Source organism: Leptosomus discolor, chromosome 1 (assembly GCF_034619465.1).
Source record: "Leptosomus discolor isolate bLepDis1 chromosome 1, bLepDis1.hap2, whole genome shotgun sequence".
NCBI lineage: Eukaryota > Metazoa > Chordata > Aves > Leptosomiformes > Leptosomidae > Leptosomus > Leptosomus discolor.
Window position 1 is genome coordinate 21,493,596 of NC_141391.1, and position 18,588 is coordinate 21,512,183.

Genomic DNA, 18,588 nt, shown 5'->3' on the forward strand with positions numbered 1-18,588 from the left:
AAGATCACACGCTCACACAGATCTTAATTTCATACAGGATTGAAATTTGAAAGAAAATGCCTATGTTTCTGCAGTAAGAAAATGTACAGTGGAGTTTATGTAGAATTTACATAAGCTTTGCTAGCTGCTTGGAAAGCATTTAAAAAACTACGCCTAATATGATTGCTATTAAAAAATACAGAAGAGAAAAAAAAGCGCATCATCAAGATGGATAAATCCTACTAGCAACCTGAAATAGATATAGAATTACAGTTCTTTCCTTCCTGTTTGTATTGCACTATCTTCTGCAGACCGCAAGGCATTTATAGTATTTTAACCTTTCCCTGAGGAGTTTGTGACTTAGGGTATTATCACCATCGTTACAGTATTTCACACATTTAACCTTACTATAAGATACACTTCAGCGAACTTGCTCATGTTACCAGAGCACGCCCTCTATCGCCTCTGGGTTCGTAGCTCAAAAGCAAAGGTGGAGAGTACAGATACAGCAGACTTGTAAAGTCCAGACAATGACAAAACCTGCAGATCTCTGTCCTCCCATTCCACCCTTAGCTCACTAATAAAGTCTTTTGAGTTTCATTTTAAAAAGCAGAAATTCTTTGCACCATAACTAAATCTCAACTTACGACAGTGAAGGATTTCTAAAGTCTGAAATGAGAATTGAAAAGAAACATTGAGCAGCAAGCAATAGAAGAAAAGTGGAATAGGCAGGGGAGGAAGAGGAAAACATGCAAAAATATGGGACAAGTGAAATTGTACCTGAAAGGGGAAAAAGCACTGTAGAACCAATAGTCAAATCAGAAATAAAACCCAGAGTCCAAATTTCAGAGTTGCTCTTTTTACAAAGTAATTGTAAAAATACGTTCTAGAAGCATTTTTGAGGCCTTGAAACACCATCACAACCATGATCTTCAGAGTAACTTTTCCACATAAATCTGGCAAAAGAGCCTTTGTACAGATCTTTTTGGAGGGGGTGACTCAAATAAACAAGGTATTAACTTTATACAGGGACATGAGCTATGAACAGACATCCAACAGAGCATCCATAGCACAAAGCATGGTGAATGCTGACGGTTTTGGCAAATCCATCACTAACTACTACAGAAGCACGTAAAAGCTCCATGACAGGTAATCAGACCATGTCCAGACATTCGATTTTGAACAAGATTTACAACTTCTGGTTATGTGAGCACCAAAGGAGAGCCTGGACACACACCTGATCCTTTCTAAAACACTGTACTTCATTAACCTGTCATCCAGTGCACCAGGTGCTACTTTTCCCCCTCTGTAAATAGGTTGTTCAGACAGCTAAGCACCAATCAAAGGAAGCAGGATCCCAGGTCTTCCTTGTAACTATTCAGAACAGACAAGGAATGATGGGCGAAACTGGGAAGAACAGCCAAGTAACATCTAAAACAACATTAAAAAACACACTTGAGAAATGACAGATAAAACTAAATCACTTCTGAGAAGACAAAATTCCACTGAGGACAATGGGAATCTTGGAGGACAAACTGGCCCAAGAATCTTGTGATTCATGTCCTTCATGTTTCATTATCTGGTCTTTGGTAGCCAAGCAAATTTCTGTTCATATATTGTAGCCAAAAATTACCTTTTCTTCATCCAAATGAATGCCACTGATCTCAAAATCAAACATAAAAAGTTCTGCCACTCGCCTAAAAATACAGTAAATCCCCGTTAAAACAGTCTCATTTGACAGTAAGCATAATTTCTTAACAGATTTTGTCCTTAGTAGTTATTTAGGTTTCATGTTACATGAGTATTGTTATTATGGACACAGTCTTCCTATGTTTTAGGTCCTTAACAGTTTACTCTGTGAAACAGGATTTTTCCTTTGTAGTTATTTTAGTCATCTGCATTGAAAATAATCCCTCAAAATAATTCCACTACATTAATTGAGATGTTTAACCAATTTGTGCAAATTATAATTTTAATTTATTAAAATTCATTTATTCCAAAAGATCAGAAAAAGACCTTTTCAAATCTAATATCCTTGATTATGGGGAAAGGAGGAAGTAACTTACTCGAACGTTATGCTTGTCTAACCATGTCAACAAAGAAATAATTCAAAAATATAACTGAATAAGCAGCTAATAAAACATTTTACAGCAATCATAAAGTACGTTTTAAATAAATATACTGATAATCTGATTTTGAAAGACATAAGTAAGTTTCTATAAACTGAAATCACAATACACAGTCTGTTCCCTACTTTTATTGCTAAAAACATTAATATATACATCACAGTGCAACACCTCATTTTAATTAAAATGGTGTTATTGAAGAAAATCTTAAGTTCTCATTTTCTTGTTTTTGCAGATCTCAGTCATTCAGCTTAAATATATCTTGTGCTCTATGGTCACAGAGACATCCTCCAAGACTGCACAACTACGAACTTCCCAACTCCTGTGCAGGTAATTTAGCAGTGACTAATAAATTTGTAACAGAGATGTGGTATGTTTTCCAGTTGTATTAATTAATTAAACAAAACACAAAATGTAAGTACAATAAGGAATGTTATATAGTATCTAAAAATGTAAATCTGTAAGTATTAATAAGTACCTGGTTTCTGGATCCAGTGAACTCATAACATCTTCATCAGCTAGCAGACGTCTCAAACTCTGACACAATTCAACATCTGTATTTAATCTGGAAAGATACAGAGTAAAAGAATCATGCAATAGCAACAAACACTAATATTTCAATCTCTCAGTATTACTCATTCAAAGGCAGAACTTAATATTTACTGAAAAAACATTAAAAAACAAGGATTGTATTTTCAAAATGCTTTCTGGTTCACAACCACGCTTAAAAACTATGAAATTTGTATACAAAGGATGTGTGGACAAACTGACACGGAAACAGGTCTTGTGCATCCAATAGCAAAATACTTCTGGACGGCATTTTGTGGCAAATACAAGCAAGTCTAACACTGACAACTTATTTTCTATGCACAAAGATAATCATGGTGAGAGCATAAAGGTGGGAGAACTGTTTTTCTAATCCTTATTTTGAAAGGACTCTATTAAAGGAAAATCTGTACTCAGGTTTGCCACCAGATAAACGTGCTGCTGGCTGCCACTGAAGTAAACTAAGAGCTTACTATCCCCAGAACTTTTCCAGATGCTCATCACTGTCCCTGTGCCAGACAATACTATGTCCATCAGATATGATGGCATGTTAACTACAAACACGTATGTCGACCTGGATCATTGGGTGGGAATCACAGTGGGGATGAAACACACGCATATACATCAGCATAGCTGCAGTGGGCAGCAGCCCCAGTCTGACAGTCTTGAGCACTAACTTCTTAAACGAACTGATGTGTAGGAAGCCTCTGCAGCCCCATTTGTAAAATTAACTTAATAATTACCAATACCCAGGTCAAAGATAGAAGAAGACACTGCATCATGCCTGTACTTCAGAAAACGCTCTGTACAGAAGGTGCTAAATTAGAAGCCCAGCACTCTGTCAAAAAGTGGCTAAAAGCAGACATGTATTGTTAGTAGTTTCTGGGGGATATCATTTGCCCATGAAAATAAACATTCAAGAATAGCTAGTTTTAAGCTTTTATACCCATAGTTTATGAACCTTTCAGGTTAATAGTGAATACTTTCTTTCTCAAAATTCTAAATCTGGGTGTTCAGATATTAAAGTCATATTGTTATAGATGGTGTCCTCTGGAAAAATCTGAAAAAAGTGAAACGTTTCCCAAACATGCTGGCAAGACCAAAGCAACAGCTTCTGCTGAACTTAATCTTAGAATTCTCTTTTTAGCCAGCTGTGTTAGTCACAAGGCTTACTAAACAAACTGCTGCGCTGCTGTCCTCCTCAGAGTACAAAAGGCTTCGCTGCCTTTGCAACTTAGTATGGGACACCAGGTCGACCAGTCACTTCCTCCACTGTTATTAGGAATCCTGAGGGAAGCAGGACACTCTGGGTCACCTTCACAGAACTGTTTGGTAAAGCTTTCACCTAAGAAGGCTACTCCTGAATGCCACAGGAAGAGAAGATACTGAAAGGACACTGTATCTGGAGATTAAAGATGACCCCTTTCTACCTTCCCAACAGCAAGAGCAGAAAAGCAGCAAATCAATTCACTGTAGTCAAAGACCACAGAGGTAACTTTCAGGATTTAGGTTTCAAGATATTAAAAAAAATAAATAAAAATAAAAGGACCCAAAGAAGAGCCAACCTTCAGAAACAGAAGTCTTTGAGAACATGTTCTGTGAAATGAGGTTTTAAATAAAGCACAAGCACGCCATGATACACTAGACATATAGCACAGCCCAGACAGACACATCCTTAAACACTCATTTTATCCTCTTTCACATACTCCACTCAGTGGCTGGAATTCAAAGGGTCAGCAAACCAGAAGAAAAGGTGTTGTGAAATATAACAGCTTAAATCTTAAAAACAGATTGTCATTTTGTACATACACTTTACAACAGCTAGTTAATTGTCACTAGAAAAATATAGCTTTGAGTCTTTGATGGGTTTCAGTGATGTGGAGTCAGTTGATAACTTAAAAGCCATTCAGAATATAAACTGAAACTAAAATAGAATAACATTTCATAAGATACTGTAACGAAGCTAAATCCTTAAGTATCTGTTACAGCAAGACTGATTAACTTTGTTCTTATGTGCAAGTCCTTCCCACGTATTTTTTTGTTGATTACTGGTTTCACCATAAAGTAATTTTTAAAGATGCAATAGCAAAAAAAAAAAAAAAAAAAAAAAAGAGGAAAACATACTTCTCTACTACAGTACCAATGTTCCTGCAAGCTTCTTCAGCAGCCTCTCTGAATGCAAAGTCAGGATGGGCAATTTTCACAAAATCAGCCTGACAGAGTAGAAGAAGAAAACAGTGAGGCAAAAAGACAAATTAAAAAATCTGGACTTATAAATAAAGTTGCACTCAAGTAGTTGCACTTACATGAACATTTATTTCTACAGTTCTGTGCAATCTATTTGCAGAATTTGCCTTTTTTTTTCCTAAAAAATAAAGCTTATTGGAAAACAGTGCTGACAACTATTAAACCAGACAGTGAATGTGTCTTTCCAAAAATATCTTTAATCCATACATTTCTTAAAAACACTTTTAGTATGGTGTGTATTTTAAGAGTCCTTACAACACAGAGATACTGCAATGTATTTAAATGTTATTAGAAGAGACTCTTAAAACTAAAATTCACAGTTAAAAAGAAGACACACCACCAAATGTGCATAGAGGGTTTGTTTTCAAACCTTTTACTCTTGTATACAGACCACCGAGTTATGCTTTTACATCATTACCTAATAGAAAGAAATATGTTTAAAGAGAAAACCCAGAAGTTCTTTTGGATTCAGAACAGGGCTTCTTTTTGACTTAGTGATTTTTAGTAAATCTTCAAATACTTAAAGGAGTTCAGAAGGCTAGAACGATGCTAAAAGGGGGCCAAGTGCTTCCACTGCCAACATGAATTCTGGGAGGTTCTGGCATTGAAATGATAAAGAATTAAAGATTAGGAATACATTTAATTAAAATATTAGGAATACACTGAAGACATTCAGCCTGATTTTACAGAAAGTACATGAAACAAGCTTGACTTTGTTTAACAGTATGATCGCAGTTTGATTGAAAAGGCAACCTTACAAATGCTATACACTTAAGATTTTTTACTTCTTAGAATCCCCATTTAAAATCCTGTATTGTATTGTCAGAATAGGTGCTGAATGGCAGACCTCAAAATTCCTGGCAACAGATAATGATCACCTAATCGCTTCTAGACAGAGTTCTGCAAGCTCTGCATCTTTGATCACATAAACCTGAAAGTAGTATATAGGAGGTAACTATAACTCAGCAAACTGATACAAAACTATGACCACTGAATCCTGACATTAGTGTTTTAGTTACATGTTGATGATTAAGAGGAATTAGGCATAGTCTATACAAAACACAAGAGACAAAAGGAGAACTAGTGACTCGACAAGAGCATGTAATACTTTCAGAAGGAAAAAGTGCCCAGCACAAAACATGTCTTGAAAAGAGTAAGAAACAAGATTTCAGAACTGAAAGCACACAGAGAAATTCAAATGTGAAAACCAAAAATCAAAAAATTCAGTGACCTATTTATTAAGAACTGATTTCATTATGAAGGTTGGGTCTGCTTCCTTCAAATGAAAAGTGATGCTTTGATAAAAGATATACTTTGGGCAAGCAGTTTCTAGAGAGCAACACAATGTGCTCCATTAAACTGGACATTTTGTGACAGAATACCAGACCAAATACTCTAATTCTGTGGAGCAGAGAAACTGCAATTTAGGAAATACCTGCACTTTTCCTTGTGTTAATAAAAGGCGATACTCTTTAGTTTCATCTGCTGCTTTTAATCTAGAAGTTCTTTATGGACCTTCACCTATAAATTTCCATAACTTAAAAACATGTGTATTGCAACCCCAGCTTTAACTTTGAGAGCAATCTCCTGTTTTCCATAACGTGACACTGGAAAGTTTCTGTATTATTATTAGAGTAGAATTACGATTCTGAGTTCACTGTTGTTTTTCTCTTTGTAGCCTTTACACTATTTTTACACCTGTCTTAAAATTAACTGGACAGTTTGACAGGATTTGTAGTTACCTATCATTTGGTAAAAGCTTTTGTAACTAAATTTCAATCAATTTTAATTTTGTGTCTTAAAACAAAATTTCACAGAGCTGATCCGCTACTTACTGCAGTGCAGAAAATCATAATAAGCTTACACCACGTTGTTCCATTTTAAGTCAGTCAGTTTAAAAGAAATTGATTCAAGTAATAACAAAAAAAGTAACTTACCAAGTCTGCTACTCTGCACAAGCCATCTGAAAGCTGATCAAAGATCATTACGGTCTCTGGCCCAGGTGGTGTTGAACATGCCTTCTGGACTAGCTGTTCCGATTCTTGCAACGCTTTGTCCTGTGCTTCTTGAAATCCTTCTGGACAGCTCAGTTCTGGAACACCAAACAGACCCTGCAGTGCAGAACATAATGAAAACACCCCAGTATTACCCTCCTCAATTTCTGCCCCTTTGTTTCAGGATGGAATCATGGACACAGAATTTTACCAAAATGACATATATAAAATAGCATATTGTGACACTTCACTAAAATGTTCCCACATGAGTGTCTTTGTAGAGAAAATAGTCACTAAATCAGTGAAAGATACTGGTATCACATGAAAACATCTTCATTTCCCAGAGCAAAACCTCACTGACATTGCTAGCCAGGGCTATTCCCAGCAAACCTTAAGAGCCCACCATCAAATTCTCACAAATTCTGCTCTTCCATCTCATAACTTCCTATACCATCCTTTTCTCAAAAGCATTTTTAATCTCACTTCCAAAGCACGGCCACCAGACAAATCATAGGAAGTCCATTTACATTTCTGAAATTATGGAAAATCATTCCTCTGAAGCAAAACAGACTTATCGAGGAATGTGAGGACTAAGCAGGAGTGTCAGAACAGTGAATGAGATGGCCAGCAGCCCTAGATACCAACGGATTGCAGGCAATAGGACAGTTGTCTCAGGTTCATTAAATGAGCCCCAAATACTGGAACCAGATCTCAAAGGAATAATCAGCAACAATCCAAAAATTTTATGGTATGAACAGCTTTGGTCCTGAGGTTCTTACCAAGCCTGGCCCTGTCCAACAGGGCAGGGCAAACACACTGACTCGGGTAGCGTAGACACAGACAGCAGGTATGTTCTGCAGTTGTGGAAGAGAGTTAAAGAGGTCCTACTACAGATCAAACAAAATTGCTAACACTATCTGCTAGAGAACTTCCTCAATACAGATCTACAGTAGTAAAAAAAAAATTAAGATAAAACAGCATCTCTGCAAGCAATTCACTCCCTTTGCAACTGCCGAACTGCAACATTGGCATCTGCTTACCTCCTAACTACAGTATCTAACAGTATAAGGTACGTGAGGTCACACAACATCCATCCCTTCCCAAATTTAACCTCAGCATCTAAAAATCACAATCTGGATTTGAAAATCTGCAGGCCAGTCACTTCATGACACACCTTCTGCAAACTCTGTGTTACAGCAGTCAGTTGCAGGTTTGCATGTAGCTTACAAGTATTTATTCAAATAAAACTAAAAGCTGCAAACTGACAGTTTGTCTGTAAAGGTATAGAAACATAGAATAGAATCATGGAATCATTAAGGCTGGAAAAGACATCTAAGATAATCAAGTCCAACAGTCAACCCAACACCACCATGCCCACTAAACCACGTCCCAAGGTGCCACATCCACACATTTTTTGAACACCTCCTGGGCTGGTGACTACATCACTTCCTTGGGCAGCCTGTTCCAATGCTTGACCACTCTTTCAGTAAAGAAACTTTTCCTAATATCCAATCTAATATCACTATATACTTGGAAGAAGAGACTAACACCCACATATACTCTGAAGCAAAAGCATCCCCTAAAACATTTGGGACATTCCAAGTTGCTTTTTCCTATTTTCTCTCTGTCGCTGTTGCTAAAACTGCCTTTTTTTTTTTCCTAATGCTCTTACTATAAACTGGCCACGCTAAGACAAAAACCCTTTCCTCACACTTTCCATGCTTTATTATTTGGGAACAGGAACTGGACTGAAATGAACACTGGAAAAGATATATATATATATACACAGGCACATGTGTATATGAACACATGCACAGAAACAAAAACATACACGTACCACACCGCCCTTCAATGATGCTTGCAGTATAAAAGACTCAAGACTGCCCCTTCACTCAGATCCTCGGCCAGGTGATGCAGTGTCCTGCAATGTCCCAGAGAGCTCCTGGCCTTCCTGCTGCCCTACATCAACATTCACCCTCCCAAGTGAGCTCCTCCTGCGCATGTAGCCTTCTGTGAACAGGAGCTCCTCTTCCATATAACACCAAGTTTGACATAAAAATGTAAAAATTACCAAAAAATGAACCTGGTGCAGGTCTCTGTGTTCTTTAATGGTGTGGCTGTATGGCTGCATTATTCTCTTTGCTTGGACTGAGCATTTACACCCTACCTGCCACAGCCTCTTTGCAAGCCTGAAATAGGCATCTCTATTGCCAAAGTACTCTTATATCTTCTCTGTGGGCCAAGTGAATCCAGAACTCACTCCCTAGACCATGCAAATGCACAGTATTTAACTGGATTATTTCCTGGAGCAAGACTTGCATCACTGTGCTTGCAGAGGCAGAAGAGCCAGAAGAAAAGTTTCCCAAACACGTGCTGGATCATAAACAGAGGCCAGATTTGTCCTCACTGAATCCCTTAGACCCAGAGTTCAACAGCTTCACCAGCCTGGGCACCATGGCAGGAATAGCTGAGCCAGCAGACTAACCCCTGGATTTTACAGGTGTACGTGTTCCGCAAGCACTGTGCCATTTAAAGTACACACCTTACACTGTCCAGGAACTTGTTTAGATTCCCTGGACTCTCATTAACAAATGTAACAGACTCACCCTAAAAAGAAATAAATCAAAAAGCCCAAGTGTCATTAACCCAGCAAACAAACGTTTTTTTGCCACAAGAGAGTGAAATGCCCAGACTGACACCCACACAAGAGGATGTCAGCAGTGTAACTGATTTTGAAGCACTGCCGAAGTGCATTGTCATGGCACTGACAGATTAAAAAAGACACAGCCAGCTAAGAGCTGGGAGCAGAAGGGGTAATGCACATGCATGTACAGATGGTATCTATTGAGGCTCTAAGCAAGTGTTTCAATAAACAAGGCCGTGATTGTCAAACTCTTGCATGTTCAAAGACTGAATGTTTTGGATCATCAGAACCAAAACAAACCCTTCCAAAGATGTAACCGGCTAACCCTCCGGTAACAGCCTGGCTGTCCCCGCCACTGCGACTTAAAAGTTTTAAAATAAACACACACAAGAAAAGCAAAGCGCAAGGCTGCCGGCAGCCAGGGCCGCCTCCTGCCCGAAGCAGGCCCTTCCCCTCCCGCCGCTCACCGTCTCCCTGCCCGCCGCGCTGCCGCGCAGCTGCTGCTGCTGCTGCTTCGCATCGAAGGCGGCGCCCACCGGGCACCAGCTGGTGCTGACGGCCCGGCGGCCCGGCCCCGCCGCCCGGCCCCGCAGCGCCCGGCCCCGCAGCGCCCGGCCCAGCGCCGCCGGCAGCGCCCGCCGGCAGCCGCCCAGCATGGCGGAGCGGCGCGGAGCGGGCCCCGGCAACAGGCCCAGGCGCTCCCGGCTCCGAGCTCGGCCGCGACCTCCGCGCGTCCGGGCCGCGGGCAGGAGGAGGAGGAGGAGGAAGAGGAGGAGGAGGAGGAGCAGCGCCGGCGAGCACAGCGCGGGGAGAGGCGGAGCTCCCTGTCCTCCGTCTCCCCTCGGCCCGCCCGGCTCTCTCGCTCCTTCCCCGGCCGTTCCGGGGCAGAGGCGGTCTGGGCGGGCGGCTGTGGCCGGGCCCGGTGGTGCGGGGAACGGAAGGCCGGGCGCTGCCGCCGTCGCGGTGAGAGGGGGGGCCTCTGGCGACTGAAATTTCTGCTACTTGTTTTCCAGTTAAACCTAAGTCCATTTTAAAGAGGTTTTTGGTCTAGATGCTTCTATGACACAAACTTACGGCCTGTGGCTTAGAAGAAAACAAATCTCCTCTTACTGAAAAGCCGGCAGTGTGCCCAGGTGGCCAAGAAGGCCAACAGCATCCTAGCCTGTATCAGCAATAGTGTGGCCAGCGGGAGTAGGGAAGTGATCGTGCCCCTGTATGTGTGCAGTTTTGGGCCCCTCACTACAAGAAGGACATTGAGGTGCTGGAGGGTGTCCAGAGAAGGGCAGCGAAGCTGGTGAGGGGCCTGGAGAACAGGGCTTGTGAGGAGCAGCTGAGGGAACTGGGGTTGTTTACCCTGGAGAAGAGGGGGCTGAGGAGAGACCTTATCACTCAGCACAACTACCTGAAAGGAGGTTGTAGTGAGGTGGGGGTCAGTCTCTTCTCCCAAGTAATAAGTGGTAGGAGAAGAGGAAATGGCCTCAAGTTGTACCAGGGGACGTTTAGATTGGACATTAGGAAAAATTTCTTTACTGAAAGAGTCGTCAACCATTCGAACAGGCTGCCCAGGGAGATGGTGGAGTCACCAGCCATGGAGGTGTTCAAAAAATATGTAGTTGTGTCACTTTGGGACATGGTTTAGTGGGCATGGTGGTGTTGGGTTGACGGTTGGACTTTATGATCTTAGAGGTCTTTTCCAACCTTAATGATTCCATGATTCTATGAAAAATTCACTTAACCCTTTGCTCTGCAGTAGTGTCCTTGTATCTCCCTCACTGTAATTCTGCTGACATGAGAAGTGCAGCCGTTCTTCCTGAAGAAACCCACCTGACTGTGTTCATTTTGGGTCTGTGATCCCTACTCAGCGTTCAACAACCATGGGAATGTGTCCATGTTTCCTTGCCTCCCTGGCAGCATTAGGGGTGATGGGAAGCCAGGCCTCATGCTCCTACATTGCATTTGCACTGAATTCCGTGTGCTGACCCATGTCAATTAGCATCTTTATTCTCTTTTAAGAGGAGGGAATGAGACTTACCAGCATCTTTTGTTATATTTTTGAGTTTAGGGGAAAAGGGGGAAAAAAAATTCTGAGAAAATTAAGAGAAATTAAACTTTCATGGTACAGGAAATATCTCTCCATGAGTTCTCCAGTATGTCTGCTTCAGTGTTGATTGAAGATTGTCTTTCATTTGGGAGAATTTGTTTTTCACCTGCTAATTCTGAAGTATGGCAGCATTTTGCTGTATTTTTACACCAACACTGAGTATCTGCCCGCATCAGAGAATCCACATGGCACTTCCCCCTATCACTCCATTTCACTCTATTTCAGACCTTCGGCTACACAGAGAGCAAAAGAACCATATTTAAGAGCTGTAAAATCTGCCTGGCTGCAACAAAACTCACTTGTGCCCCAGAGCAAGCAGCCCCTGTGGAGGTATCAAACTACGCTAATTCCAAGTTTAAAAATTCTTTTGAAATGGTTGGATGCAAACTAACCAAGTTTCAGGTCCATCTATGCATGCCACCTGGAAAGACATAAACTGGCTTGGAAGTAACTGCTGCTTATTGTCTATACAAGGTGGCAGGAGCCCTCATGTCATAATGCCAGAACATGAAATTTTATTTTTATTTCATCCCACTTGCTTTTAAAACATTTGTCCTTCAGAACGGGTGTACACACCACTGTATAACTACAGCAAGTCACCAAACCGGTATGTGTCAAGACCAGTACTGTCTTAAGAGTTGTCCTCTCTTGTGCAGAAGTTGTTCCTGAAACCAATTGTCCTGCAACTGCAGCCATAAAAACGATTTATGCACATTGTGATTTTTTTTTTTGAGTTCTAAAAACCAAAGCTGACAACAGTAGATTAGGACAGTTTAATAAAAAAACAGCTGATACCTTGTGACTGGGACAAGAAGGTGTTTAATTCAAACTGTTCTGAGTATGGCCGTGAAGCCTTGAGCTCTGTTTTAGAAGCTGGTCATGAAAAGCTGTGCACTTGTGTGGCATAATGAGGCCTAGTTTCCTGCAGATACAAGTAGTGTGATCCTACACCTTCCCACTGTGATGACTTCAGTTTAAAAAAAAAAAGAGTTTACTCAACTTCTAGGGAGATGCCTGGCTGGTCCCAGCCTGCCCCGCAGTCCTACATCTCCCTATCAGCCGTCGGCATACCTCCCTGGATGGTTTCTGTTTTCTGTTGAATCTGGTAGAATTTGGCCAGCAGATGATAACAACTTTATTAGGGAGGGCTGAAGGACACAGATGTTCATGGATAACATGGAGTTAAGTGGCAGGCGATGGCAGTGGCTCCACTGGGTCGGAGGTGCTGAACAGGAGGAATCCAGAGAAGGTGGTATCATCGTCAGCATCTGCAAACAGCCCGTTGAAAGTCTCTCCATGGTGAGCCTGCAGCCACACCTCGTCTCCTCCCTGTAGCTCGAGGATGGTGGCTCCTGAGGCCTGGTCCTCTCCACTCTGGTACCTGTCTACCGTGTGCAGCATCTTGATGCCATTTTTAACTAGAGCTACTCGGACATTCCTTGAGTAGACAGTGATGTGGTAGGTGAAATAGTAAACACCAGGGTATTTGCAGGTGAATTTGCCAGTGACAGAGTTGTAGTCATTTAGACTGTTATACAGCACCTTGTCAAACTTGATCGGGCGATTTGGGGGCGGAAATTTGGTGGCGATTGTAAGGCCGACACTGAAAGCGCTCTTTGGCAGGACTGCTGGGGCACCTACGTTCCCCTTATCTCCTCTGTCTCCTTTCAAGCCTCTTTCCCCCTGAACTCCTGGATTACCTTGTGGCCCCAGATCTCCAATGTTACCTTTAGGACCTGGATTACCAGTTGGGCCAATTGGCCCTGGGAAACCAACTCTTCCAGGATGGCCAATTTCACCTTTTGTCCCTTTTGGACCTATGGGCCCAATGTCTCCTTTTAACCCCTTTTGTCCTTGCAGTCCCAGCTCTCCCTTCTGACCTTTGTAACCCACTGACCCTATAAGTCCTTTTGGTCCCAGTTTCCCAGGTCGTCCTCTTTCTCCTTTATCTCCTTTGTTCCCCTTCTCTTCAACAGTCCCATTGGCTCCTAAATGAAAAAAAAAAAAAAAAAAAAAAAAAAGAAAAAAAGAAAAAAGACACTTTCTTGTGATCTTCTGCTGGATTAGTGGGGCACAACATGAGTTTCAGCACAAAGACATCTGCCTATAGGTGTGTCACCACTGTGCATACTGTGCTCACTGTACATACAGTTTCTCTCTCTATATAAGTGCAGGGTAAGTATAACATATGAAGAACTTGCTGTTACGTTAGAAAACAGGTTCCCTGGCTGAGAGCAGCAAGAATAAACTCAAAGAAGGGAAAGTGTGATTTGTCCACAAGCTAATGGTAGCACTGACCGCTCACATCATCTCAAGCACAAGCAGCATCTGTCCAGACACTTGTTTTCAGCCTTTGGTATACAAAATGGAGGAGACGGTTCACAATTTGATCAGAGGAAGGTTCTACCTGAACAAGACCCAGAACTTGCTTCCCATGTGTGTGATGGGATATGTCGGAATGGAATACGATATTTCTATGTGATGGAACTTTGCTTGGGTTACCTAGATTGCTACTGCAGTGCAACTAAAGGCTTTTTGTCCTTGTTATTTGCTACAGCATGCTCCATTTATACTTCAGCCACTCCTGGACTGAAGCTCAAAGCCTTTGAAGATCCTCTGATTGCTGCACAAGGGTTTGAAGATGAAGGTCTCATGATGTGAACAGCATGTAGCAGTTGATAGACAAAAGTTACCATAATGATCATATACTCTATCCATCAGGAAAAGAAGCTGATAATTTCTGCATAAGAGACTCTGGCTTCTGATGTTAGGTATAATGCTGTATCTACAGTTAGTAAACTGTAAATTACGACTGAGAGTATTTAACAGCAGCAATGAAGTGAAAATGGGTGAGATTGTATGGTGAGCCTCTGGGAAAAGCAGTGTGGCTCCATCAGGAAAAGGACACAGGAAAATAAGGTAGCTTTGGTAATTTTAAACATTTGTGGCCTCGTGTCTCATGCTCCTTCCAGGACTGGGGTAATTTCTAACAGACGTAGTGTGTAGAGCAGTTTGTAATTACTCCCATGCAATGCATATATTATTTCTCAGGGTCAGCTTCAGGATTTTGGAGAACGTGGACACTGACTTTGGCAGGCTTCCATGCTTTTGTATATATAAATTGTCTTTGTACAATTAATTACTCTAAGGATGCACAAGTCCAGCATCTCAGAGTTACTGAATTTGTACAGAATGATGTGATTCTGCTTTTATGCACAAGTCACTCTGCGCACGTACATCGGTCTGACACAGGAGGCGTGCTGCATGTGCATAGGTTGGCCAAACAGGTGAAGTATACAGGATCTCTTGTAATTTTAGGTGTATCATTTGTGTCTTCTACAATTTCTTTTAAAAGGCCCTTTCCCTGAAGTTGCGTATGTAGCTGCAGGAGCCTCACTTTCCTGCGGTAGCTGCAGATGCAGTGTCTTCCCCAGCAGGTGAGAGAAGGATGAGAGATGGGAAAGGTAGGATAACAGGCTGAGTGAACAAGTTGTAGGGAATCAGAGGCGGCGGGATAATTGGAGGGGGCAAATTCCTCTTGTATTGTCAACATGTGTGTGTAGCCTGTACTATTTCTGGAAAACAATTTTTTAACCTCTATGGTACTTTTGCTACAGCTAGAATGTATAGCACATCCAGTGCTCACAAACACAAGGGCAGCAGTTGATAGATAAATAATGAAACACTTCTTCTCTGACCTCGTTCGCCTTTCTCTCCATTCGCACCGTCTTTTCCTGGGCTGCCAGGAAGTCCTGCTTCACCTAGTAAAGAAGAGAAAAACAGATTTTCATTAAACAGTTAAATTACCAGAAAGCTTGGGATTAATCCTTCTCTAATCCTTCCTCTTCAAGCCTGGCTAAACAGTAATGTAAAGGGTAGTCTTGTTCCTGAATTTTAGTGGGTGCTACTGCTGGGACTTTTATCTTAGGGAGTGATTGACAGAGAGCACAGGAACTCTGCTTGAGGGCAGTGCTTTTTTGAGAGAGAGAGAATCTTTGGTTTAAAGAGGTGGGTTACTGAGATATGTAGAGAAGCTTATACCCTGGTCAGGACCATCAATGTGAAAACCTCTTGTCCTGTTGTTGCCTCCATCCATGGAAGACACCAGCAGGAAAAGGAGTGAGGAAGCCACATTCAGCAAGAAGCTTTGCACAGATGGGAAGCCTGGTAGTGAAACAATGGTAAACTCCCCTCTCAAGAAGAGACATCTGCAGGGGTTTGGCCAACGGTAATGAGACATTACAGTGGAATAATACTGCCTGTAAATCTGAGCAAGGCATTCAGACTCTTGATCCCTGAAGCATGACACGGACTTTCCACTGCTCTAAAGAGAGCAATTATAGAAGTTGGTTTTGTAGTAACATCACAGGTGACCAGGAGGTGTGTGATAAGATAGCTGGGTTTGTATCCTGAATGCCACAGAAGAAAAGAGTTAGCAGTTTTCATGTAACCATATTCCAAGAGTAGCTCTCCAGCCGCATGGACTGGAGAATGGTTCTTTAGCAGTCCAGCATCTGCTGAGATTTCATTAACCTGGTAAGGAACAAAACTAAGTCTCATGTACTTTGTTGCAAAGGTATATGTACATACAATGTAACATACAATATAAAGAATGGTACGGTCACCCCAATTTGTTCAAACAGTAAGTACAATCATTGTAATAGCTTAATTTAGGAAAAAAAGTTGGGGACTGTATCAGAAACCAGTGATATCATATGATAACACACTGGAGTAAAGTGAGGACCTTTATAAGATAAATGAAAATAAGTAAGCTCTAGGTTTTCTATTTTTCAGACTTTCCTGGACCCCAGCATATAGAAAAAGGCAGCAGTTAATTATGTGTGCCTATTAAGAAGTTAATGGATTTCTGTTTGTTTGTTTGTCTCTAGATTTTAAAAGATTTTGGTTTTAGCCAGGCAAGGGCACTGAAAGCAGAAGGAGCATGTAGATGGTTGCTTGACAGAGAACTCCAGATCATTTTATAAACAAGAGAGTTCAAAATAACTCTTTAGCAGTCACTGAGGTAAATATGTAAGTGGGTAGACTTGTCTTCCAGTGGTCCAGGGCAGGCCACAAATAGTGAAGAACACTTCATTGCCCAGATTGTAAGGGCTGTTTTTTTTTTTCTTTTCAGCTGATCTAGTTTACTATATAGCCACACAAACAGTTGTGGTGTGTAAGAGAGAAGAGTCAAGCGACAGGACAAGAATCTGGTAGAGGATCCTGCCTATGCCAGCATAGCCATCAAAGAACTGCACATCAAACTACACCTTCAACACTGATCCTGCAGCATACTCTTTCTGCAGAGGCATGTACTTTCTGGTGGAGCAGGTGCTTCATCAGCTTAACAACCCAGTCTGTCAAAGGCAGACATTTCCACTACCTTGAAAGACATAGTAAAATCCTTTACCACTTTTTAAGTTAAATTTCTGTTAGACTGTTGAACTCAGTTTGGTTTACATACTAGATTGTATACTCGACTGAAAAGAGCTGTGATTCACCATCCATAAGATCAGCACTTGGTAGTGGGATTTATCTGGTAAGTACAAGTTTGATCTGGATTGATTTGTGCAGCCGAGTTAGCCAGGCCCACAGCAACAGTGTTTGTGACAGGTTTGTGCATTGAGCCATAATGCCACCTCATGATGCCACACAATAGCTGACCTAACATAAAGCCTGTTGGCAAAAAATTTCCCCCCAAGATTTTGTGAACAGATTTGAAGCACTGGATTAGCGCTTGTCCTGTGCTTTGCATTCTGGAGTTGTGACACTTCAGATGAAATGGTGTATGTCCACATGCCCACAGATATATCACCTTGTGCAACCCTGGCCTTGCTAGTCCAGTGTAGATGCAAGGGCCATCATTATCCTGAGGCTTAAAGTACTGTGGGAATTATTAGCTTTAGGATGCTGAGAACATTACTGCTGTCTTCAGTATCACACACAGATCTCTACTGTAGCCTGTTAGAGCAGACATGAATCCGACAGTTTTTCAATAGTCTCCATTCCTGAATTTCCTCTAGTGGCTATTGTGTTACAGCAAGTAGGCATACTCAGAAGCAAGTCCTACAAATGTAGAATTTAGATAAGAAAGAGAACCCTTACTGCTGCTTACCACTTCTTATTACACTGAACAAGGTACCTGTTGCGTGGTTTGTTTTTTTTTACTAGCTTAAGGCTTTTTACAGAAATATAGTCGCTATCTTAGAGACGTAGGAGTAGGTTTACAGACTTTAAAATTTTCAAATAGACATGAAAATATTCCCAAGATAGAAGATAAAGTCTTTCTTCTTTTGTTTTTATCCCATGGACCTGACATCTCCATAGTATTAGCTATCTTGCTTTCATTATTAGGTCTTTCTTTATATTTCCTTCTTCAAACAAGTAAATGACAAATGTCTGAAATGTTTTCTGAAGGTTAGGCAGAATAATACCATTAATGCAGACTGACTACAGACAACTCTGAGAAGTAATGGCATTGCATTTGATAGATGAAATCATGTATTCTGAAGATAGTACCTGTATCTCCCTTGTCGCCTTTTGAACCGTCACGTCCATCACGACCAGGTGTGCCATTATGTCCAGGATTGCCGGGGATGCCAGGATACCCTTGGGTACAGACGTCCTGGTTTTGTGTTTCTGTGCTGACTACAATAGCCAGCAGTATAATCCAGCTTTTCATTCTTTAGACAGGTTATATGATTTTGGCTGAAAGATTTAAGAAAGCCGAAGTGCATCTGCCCAAGTCTGCCTCAGAAGTGGATGCAGGGGGGGGGAGGGAGGGAAAAAAGGAAATGGGTTTTCACCATGTCTGTTGTTTTGTTTTGTTTTGTTTTATTTATAGGTCTCTATATAGCATTAAGTACAGTCCTGGAGACCACTGAGTGCTATTTCAGCTAATAATTTAATGGGAATATCAGCCGTAGCATCATTATACATTTGAAACATTAA

General features: G+C 41.3%; 2 protein-coding genes across 2 annotated transcripts in view; both read right to left on the bottom strand.

The window, feature by feature from the left end:
* The window catches only part of MIPEP (mitochondrial intermediate peptidase), a 76,185-nt gene extending 65,993 nt beyond the window's left edge, over nucleotides 1-10,192 (bottom strand). The window contains exons 1-5 of the mRNA XM_086481824.1: nucleotides 10,004-10,192; nucleotides 6,836-7,009; nucleotides 4,776-4,864; nucleotides 2,584-2,670; nucleotides 1,613-1,676 (exon numbers count right to left, since the gene is read on the bottom strand). Of these exons, the coding sequence (XP_086337950.1) occupies nucleotides 1,613-1,676; nucleotides 2,584-2,670; nucleotides 4,776-4,864; nucleotides 6,836-7,009; nucleotides 10,004-10,192 (603 nt within the window). The remainder of the gene's footprint in view (nucleotides 1-1,612; nucleotides 1,677-2,583; nucleotides 2,671-4,775; nucleotides 4,865-6,835; nucleotides 7,010-10,003) is intronic.
* Nucleotides 10,193-12,819: 2,627 nt separating this feature from the next.
* Nucleotides 12,820-18,319, bottom strand: LOC104340086 (uncharacterized). The gene is made up of 3 exons (XM_009959816.1): nucleotides 18,157-18,319; nucleotides 15,336-15,398; nucleotides 12,820-13,625 (listed from the first exon to the last, which is right to left on the bottom strand). The coding sequence occupies exons 1-3, from the start codon at nucleotides 18,317-18,319 to the stop codon at nucleotides 12,820-12,822; spliced, it is 1,032 nt and encodes a 343-aa protein (XP_009958118.1).
* Nucleotides 18,320-18,588: the final 269 nt, after the last annotated feature.